This window comes from Chrysochloris asiatica, unplaced genomic scaffold (genome assembly GCF_000296735.1).
Source record: "Chrysochloris asiatica unplaced genomic scaffold, ChrAsi1.0 scaffold00083, whole genome shotgun sequence".
Classification (NCBI taxonomy): domain Eukaryota; kingdom Metazoa; phylum Chordata; class Mammalia; order Afrosoricida; family Chrysochloridae; genus Chrysochloris; species Chrysochloris asiatica.
In genome coordinates this window covers 7,374,398-7,383,208 of record NW_006408601.1, presented here as the reverse complement: position 1 = coordinate 7,383,208, position 8,811 = coordinate 7,374,398, and the positions used below count along the sequence as shown (strand labels likewise).

General features: G+C 37.1%; 1 protein-coding gene across 1 annotated transcript in view; it reads left to right on the top strand.

Annotated features, from left to right (window-relative positions):
- The window catches only part of PIK3C2A (phosphatidylinositol-4-phosphate 3-kinase, catalytic subunit type 2 alpha), a 202,827-nt gene that overhangs the window by 147,163 nt on the left and 46,853 nt on the right, over positions 1-8,811 (top strand). The window contains exons 13-15 of the mRNA XM_006865791.1: positions 757-924; positions 3,840-3,951; positions 4,316-4,461. Coding sequence (XP_006865853.1) covers positions 757-924; positions 3,840-3,951; positions 4,316-4,461 — 426 coding nt within the window. The remainder of the gene's footprint in view (positions 1-756; positions 925-3,839; positions 3,952-4,315; positions 4,462-8,811) is intronic.

The window sequence follows — 8,811 nt, the reverse complement described above, 5'->3', positions numbered from 1 at the left end:
CAATCAAATAATCATCACTCCATTCATTGCCATCACATTTATTCCAACTCATAGTGACACAATAGGATAGACTAGAATTGACTGATAGTGTTTCTAAGTCTGTAAATCATTAGGAAGCAGACTCCCACAACTTTTCCTTTAGAACAGCTGGTAGGTTTGAACTACTGACCTTTCAGTTAGCAGTCCCATGCTTAATCACTGTGCCATCATGGATATGTCAGTCAAATAATACAGAACTACTTAGAAGGTAAAAAATGTCACCAGTTTTCAACACTTAACATCTGTGGCCTCCTCAGAGTGACCACTGTTGAGCATGTGTGTCCTTGTTGGCTTAAAAATATATATGTGTATACATATATATATATACACACACAATGGTAAACATATATGTCTGTTTGTACATGTATGTGATTATACATCCCCAAACAAAATAAATCAGAAACATTCATCTAGTTTTTGCTAAAGGAAATAATGTTAATTGCTGTTAATTTGCCTGGAAATTGACATTGCACTTCTTCTGTAAAAGGCATTTATACATTTGTAAGGAACAAATATATTTTAAATTTTTATATTGTTACTGAAATTTGCTTATTTAAAAATTTTAATAGTAAGCTAGGCTTGCTATTTAGCTAAAGACATTGAAGATTATAGATAATTTGTTAAATAAAATACCTAAATAGTTCAGTCTCACTGAAGAGTTAAACTTAACATTCAACCTAATTTGTTCTTTGTATTAATATATTCTTCTCCTTGTAGAATCCTTTTTCCCATCCAGATATCACAGTTGCCACTAGAATCACTTCTTCACCTTACACTCTTTGGGATTTTGAATCAGAGCAGTGGAAGTTCGCCTGATTCTAATAAGCAAAGAAAGGGGCCGGAAACTTTGGGCAAAGTTTCCTTACCTCTTTTTGACTTTAAACGGTAAGTATTACTGAGTTGTGAAAATGAGTTACTGTGAACACAGCATCAGAATTGGCTAGAGGACAAGATGGGAGATAATGACAAATGAGGAAGCTTCAGAAAGTTTGTATAAGGATGAAATTAAAAGATAATATAGTGTTCCACAAACTTTTTGAAGTTTCCTTGTACATTTGCTAAGGTGGTGGTGGTGGTGGTTATGTGCCGTGGAGTTGGTTCCAACTCATAGCGACCCTATACAGGGTTTGTGAGGCTGTAAATCTCTACGGGAGCAGAAAGCCTGATCTTTCTCCTGTGGGAACTGCTGATAGTTTCGAACTGCTGACCCTGAGGGTAGCAGCCCGATTCGTAAGCACTACATTTCCCATTGTGATAGTTCAGTGGCACAGATCAGAGAAAACCAAGGTTATTCTACTGTAGTTTGAGCATATCTGCTGCTCATTGTTTCAGGAGAATTAATTTATTCTTTGTCATTTATGTAACCATATACCAAACTCATTACTATGAAGTTGATTCCAACACACAACTCTCTAGAACTGACTCAAAGGGTTTCAAGGCTCTAAATCTTTACAGAAACACAGTGACACATCTTTCTCCTTCAGAGTTCCTTGCTGGGTTCGAATGTCCAACCTTTCAATTAACGACTGAACACTTTAACCATTTGCTACCTGTTGTTGTTGTTAAGTGCCATCGAGTGGCTTCCGACTCATATACCACCCCTATATAGGGTTTCCATGGAGTAGCTGATGAGCTTGGACTGTGGACCTAGCGTTCAAGCCAACCTTGCAACTCAAAGTGCATTAGCTCACAGTACCCCAGTCCTTATTTATGTAAGGCACTGTGTTATTGATATAACTCCTTGATATTAAGTATGACCTCAGTTTTTGTTTATAACTCCTTCTCAACTTTCTCTACTTTTTGGAGTCTTCATTGCACATTATTCCTTTCCTTTACTTCTTTACTTGTCTGATTCAGCCCTTACTGTCTGGTCTCCTGGTCTTTAATTTCCAGTGGCCCCACATATGTCCAAAAATCCTCTATAGGAGTTAATTTCCTTATCTAGGGATAAAGGAATTTCTTTGGAGCTTTTTGCCTACTTACCACTTTTGGTAGGAGCTCTGGTAGCGTAGTGGTTATGAATCAGGCTGCAAACCTTAAGGTCAGCGGTTCGAAACTACCAGCTGCTCCATGGGAGAAAGATCAGGCTTTCTACTCCCGTAAAGATTTACACCCTCGGAAACCCTGTACAGGGTCGCTATGGGTCGGAACCGACTCGACGGCACTTAACAACAACAACCACTTTTGGTGTTATTTGCCTGGCCTTTCACCTGAATATTCTAATTTTCTTCTAAGTAATATTCCTGAGGTGAACAAGGGTATTCCTTTAAAAAAATATATGGAGGAAATTCTGCAGAACTGAATTATTTGTCTCTTAAACAAATAAATGGCAAGGTAAAAAACAGGTAGGGACAATGTATAAGATTAAGACAAGGATTGGCAACTTTAGTCACTATGGTTCGGAACAAACTCGACGGCACTTAACAACAACAACAACAACAACAACGATATTGTACTTATTTTAAAAGCAAACACAATGTGTATTTAGAGATATATTATGTACAGATTAAATAATATTAGAATTTGAAAATCTAGTGGGAGTGAGCATGATTCTAAAAATGACAGATTATATTGTATAAAAAGTTTCAGACTGTTACTCTGTCAAGAAAGCATGAAGATAATCTAGTTTTAGAAAGTATTTGCTGTTTAAATAAAATGAACAAAGATTGGAAAAATTTGTAGTTTTCTACTTTTATGTATGTGGTGTTGGTTTTCAGAAATCTCTTACATGCAAAGATATGTCAAAACGTTTACTATAATAAATATGCTAATTAGGCCTTAAATTAGTAGTCTAGGGCATGTATTGGTGAACTCCCAATCCACTACCTGCTTTTGTAAATAAAATGTTTTTAGAACATAGCATGCATATTCATTTACATATTGTTCATGGCTACTTTTGCACCATAACGGCACAGTTGAGTATTTGCTACAAAGGCCCTATACTCCACAAAGACTAAAATATTTACTATCTGACCCTTTACAGAAAACCTTTGCTGACCCCTAGTCTAGGGCACAAATGTAACTTATCATCTTAAATGGTTGGTGCTTTGCCACTAAGTAGGTCCTTGTTTTCTCAGCCTACATGTTTTGTTCTGATGATAAAAGCCAGGGAGAATTTTGTAATCCAAACTACCCTGAGATGTATTCCTTTATAGAAAATCTCCTAAGACTGTCCTTTGCCTTCCTAGTATCCTTGGTTGGTTGGTGGTTATGTGCTGTAAAGTCAGTACCGACTCATAACGACCCTGTATAGGGTTTCTGAGGCTGTACATGTTTACTGGAGCAGAAAGCCTCATCTATCTCTTGAGGAACAGCTGATGTACTTGCTTTTGTTTCTTTGTCACACTACATGTGACTGAGCCTTTACCCATCTTGCACTCTCACCTCAACTCCATTCTTCCCAACATGCTTTCTTTCATTCTGTCTTCCTTAGTTCCCACTTGTTACTTCAGTATATTTACCTAAAGTCTCAGTAAACTATTGAAATCTTTCTAATTTGTTATTAAAGATGATACTCTTTTTATATGTTACTGTTATTAAGTGCTATCAGTCGAGTCTGACTGATAGTGACCTGTATAGGGTTTCCAAGGAGCAGCTGATAAGTTTGAATTGCTGGCCTTGCAGTTAGCAATCCAGTGCTTTCCTACAGCACCAGACCAGGATTCCACTTTGTATATAATAAATAAAAACTTAATAAATGTTTGAATACTTACATTTCAAATACCTTACAATGTGTTGTGAATTTTGAATAAATTTTTTAAATGAAAATCATAGATATTCTTCTGTTTACATTCTTGAAGGTTTTTAACATGTGGAACTAAGCTACTGTATCTTTGGACATCATCACATACAAATACTACTCCTGGAACAGTACCCAAAAAAGGGTATGTGATGGAAAGAATAGTGCTACAGGTAATGCTGCTGCTTGACATGTGAGGAGGTTTAAATTTACTTCTAGTTACTCAGAAAGTATGTGTATACACCTTTACTTGTATCCTTTTCAAATGAGCCTCATTGATTTAAGTGCCAATAAACCATACTAATTTCTGAAAAACAACTAAAAAAATGCACTTGCTCCCATCCTAATCAGTGTATGTGCTATTTAGAATTACCAACAGTAGTTATCACTTTCAACAAAAGAACAATAAGTACTAATTTAATTTTCAATCTAAAAGTCACATCGCTGAGAAAAATTAATTTTCCTCAGAAAGGTTAATATGGAAAATATGTAAATTATGCAATTGTAATGTAATTGACTTCTGTTAAAATTTTTAAGGTTGATTTTCCTTCTCCTCCATTTGATATCCTTTATTCAACTCCTCAAGTTGACAGAAGCCTTATACAACAGCAACATTTAGAAACGTTGGAAAATGATATTAAACGGAAACTTGTTGACATTCTTCACAGAGACTCCTCATTTGGGTATGCCCCATTTTCTGTTTTGTCCTAATATCTCATATGTAGAGTTCTACTTAAGGGCTTGTATTATAAATGTGTTGATTTTGTTCATGATTTTTCAATTCTCTTGGTATGGGAACTATTCTATCTGATTTTTAAATTATTTTTATTACAAATGACCGTAAACCCATTGTCATCGAGTCAATTCTGACTCATATCAAACCTGTATAGGGCTTCCAAGGCTGTAAATCCTTATGGGAACAGAATGCCTCATCTTTCTCCTATAGAGTTTCCCGTGGGTTTGAACTACCGACTTGTAGTTAGCCATCCAGTGCTTATCTTGAGGTGCCACCAATGCTCTTTAAAGAATCGCTGTATGACTACATAAAAATGTAGAAATTTGTATAACTCAAACTTTACATGCCGAAAAACAACAACAGATTTGGAATTTATTTATAGTAGATATCAATAGATTAATTTCTTTAATATATAAGATATTTTCATATCAACAAGGTAAAGAGTAACAACTCAGTAGTAGACAATTCAACCAGGCAATTCTTTGGGAAATAAACACAATACCTTTTGAAAATACATAAAAATTTTCATCCTCTTTAGTAATCAAGACACTATTTTACACGCATCATGTTGACAAATAATATAATTGCATTATAAAAAAATTTTAATGAGTTATAAAGGAAAACAGGAATTGTGCTATTTGTGGAGCTGTAAAATGTTTCAACTCCTTTGGAGAGCAATTTGGCAAAAACTGTAAAAGTCAAAAGGTACCTAATGTGTGCTTCAACAGTCCCACTCCTAGTTATATATGTATATGAGAGAAAATCCTTTTATATTTGCTAATGGAAATGAGTCCTGGTGTGGCGCTCTGGGTTAATGCACCAGACTGCAAAGTTGTTTGAACTGCAAAGTTAGGGGTTCAAGCTCACCAGTCACTCCTTGGAAACCCTAAACAGGGTTACTATGGGTCAGAATTGACTCAATGGCACTTAACAGTAACAACAATGGAAATAAGGATTTTCAGTGCAGTGTTTATTTGAGATACACCCATATGTATGCTTCTATATAAGTAGACTGTCTCTGGAAGAATACACAAGCTTAGGCAATTGCCTCTGGGGAGAGAGATGGCAGTGACTCCACTGTGTGTATCTTTTTACAATATTTTAATTTTACAGTAATATGCATTATATTTAAAACTGGATAAATAAATATTTTATTCATGTAAACACTTGTCATTAAACTTAAATTAGATCTCTAAGTACATTTCATTTTTAATATTCTTCAACTGAATTAAATAATCATCCTTCAGCATTTTGTAATAGCATTTGTTTTTTGCCTGGCATTTCACATTAACCGGATATTGCTGAGTTAATTCCAAATGATAGCAACGCTGTAGGACACAATAGAACTGACCATAGGGTTTGCAAGACTTAATCTTTACAGAAGCAGACTACCACATCTTTCTCCTATAAAGTGACTGGTGGTATCAAACTGCCAACCTCTCTTTTAGCACCCAAGTGCTTAACAACTTTGTCACAGGGCTGCTTCAGCATTTCATATTGTTGTTGTTAACTGCTTTTTAGGTGATTCTGACTCATAGTAACCCTGTACAGTGTTTCTAAGGAGTGACTGCTAGGTTCTTCAGCGCCATACCAGGACTTCACATTTCATATTACTTGTGTGAATTGTATGAGATCCTTGTAGTTCCATGGTGTGGTCTGCTTATTCAGCTCTGATTTCTGACATCTGGTGGTGTTGGTGGTGTTAGGTGCCATCAAAGTTGGTACCAACTCATGTGATCTTATGCACAACAGAACTAAACACTGCTTGGTTCTGTGCCATCCTCACAATTGTTACACTTGAATCCAATGCTGTTGCCACTGTGCCACGCCATCTTGTTGGGGGTCTTCCATTTTTTGGCTGACCCTCCTCTTTATTTAGCACTAAATCCTTCTCCAGTAACTGATCCTTCCTGATAATATGTCCAAAGTATCCTATCTTCTAAGGAGCATTCTGGCTACATTTCTTCCAATACAGATTTGTTTGTTCTTGTAGCAGTCTGTGGTATTTCTAATATTCTTGCCCACCATCATAACTCAAATGCATCAATTCTTCTACCGTCTTTCTTATTCACTGTCCAACTTTCACATGCATATGAAGCTATTTAAAAATACCATGGCTTGGGTTTGGGCACCTTAGTCTTTAAACTGGCATCCTTGCTCTTGAACACTTAGAGAGGTCTTGTGCAGCAGATTTGCCTAATGCAATATATCATTTGATTTCTTGACTGCTGCTTCCCTGAATATAGATAGTGAATCTAAGCAAAATGAATGAAGTCTTTGACAATTTCAATCTTTTCTCCATTTATATGCATGGTTTTTTTGTTTTTGTTTTTGTTTTTTTTTTGCTTTGCTCCAGTTGTAAGGACTTTTGTTTCCTTTCCATTAAGGTGCAACCCATACTGAAGGCTATGGTCTTTGATCTTCATCAGTAAGTATTTCAAATTCTCTTCACTTTTAGCAAGCAAGGTTGTTTCATCTACATATTGCAAGTTGTTAATAAGTCTTCTGCCAATCCTGATGCCACAGTCTTCATATAATCCCAGATTCTCAGATTTTATTTGTTCAGTATACATATTGAATAAGTACAGAAAAAAATACATCCCTGGTGCACACCTCCTAATTTTACACTATTCAGTGTCCCCTTATTCTATTAAAAGAACTGCCTCTTGGTCTAAGTACAGGTTCCTCATCAATACAATTAAATGATCCTGAAGTCTCATTTTTCTCAATGTTGTTCATAGCTTTTCATGCATGATCCACACAGCCAAAAGCCTTTACATATTCAATAAAGCCCAGGTAAACATCTCTCTGGCATTCTCTCCTTTCAGCAAAGATTCATCTGATGTCAGCAGTGATACGCTTCTTTCCAGGTCCTCGAGTGAATCAGGCTTGAACTTCTGGCAGTTCCATATTGCAGCTGTTTTTGAATATTTAGCAAAATTTTATTTGCATGTGCTATTAATGATTGTTATTGTTGTTAAATCGAGTCGGCTCCGACCCATAGCAACCCTGTATAGGGTTTCCGAGGAGCAGCTGGTGAGCTTGAACTGCTGTGCTGACCTTGTGATTCAAACCGACTTTGTAGTCTAACGCATTAACTCATATCACCACACCAGGACTCTGCTATTAATGATACTATCTGATAATTTCCACATTCCATTGGGTTACCTTTCTTTGGAATAATCACATTTATGGATCACTTCCAATCAGTTGGCTAGGTAGGTCTTCCAAATTTCTTGGCCTAGATGAATGTCTCCAGTGCTGCCTCAGTTTGCTGAAAGATTTCAATTTGTATTCCATTAATTTCTGGAGCCTTGTTCTTTGCCAGTACCCTGGAATTCTATTTCAGTACTGCTGGCTCTTGTTCATAAGATGTCTCTTGAAATGGTTGAACATAGTCCATTTCTTTTTGGTACCGTGACTCTTTATTCCTTCCATCTTCTTTTTTTTTTTAATGTTTTATTGTGAATTATGTGATAGTTTACGTGGGAGAACATTGGCTTTACATTCATCCTTTCGTATATCATTGCATTGCCATGGTTACAATCCCCTCCATGCATCATCAACCAATCAAAGGGTATACCCTGCAAGCCTTCGCCCTGGTCATCAGCACACAGCCCCTTGCCCTCTATGGGTATAAAGTCCCCAGCCGCTCCATCTCTCCACGTCATCATCTCTGCCTCCATCTCTGGCGTCACTGCTTCTCTGGGTAGGTTCCCACTCTCCGCTCTTCTCCCTTGATGGTCCCAGGGACCTCCATTCCTAGGCTGAAAAGTCAGTCACTCCCCTCCTTTGCTACAAAACGTCTACCTTTACATTTCCAACCCCACATCTCCAACCCATGCAATCAGTCCTGATAACACTTATTCACTATTGTATCACAAGAGACCTATCTGCATCTCCTTTTATCAGCTCCGCCCAGACAGATTGGATACTACTCAGTGGAGATTCTACTTTTCCTCCACGCCCTCTGGATCTAGACTCCCTCTTGAAAGCTTGTAAGCCAGTCACTTCTTGCCTTTGTAGCCCCCCCATTTTGGATAGCCAATGTTCAAGTTGCCCATCCCTGTCTACTCTGTGTATGGAGGGGGTGGGAATGATCCTGTTGTAAAGATTTGTTCCCTCTTTTGAGCTACTGCATCCATAGGTGTAGGTCAAGTTCATCAAATTGTATTAGATTACTCTTTTTTTCCTCTTCTTTTTTCTTCTAGTTGAGCTCTGATCATCCAGTCATTGAAGCCAGGTCAAGTGGGTATTATCTGCAGGTGTGGGTGTTCTTGTGCATATGCCCTCTCTT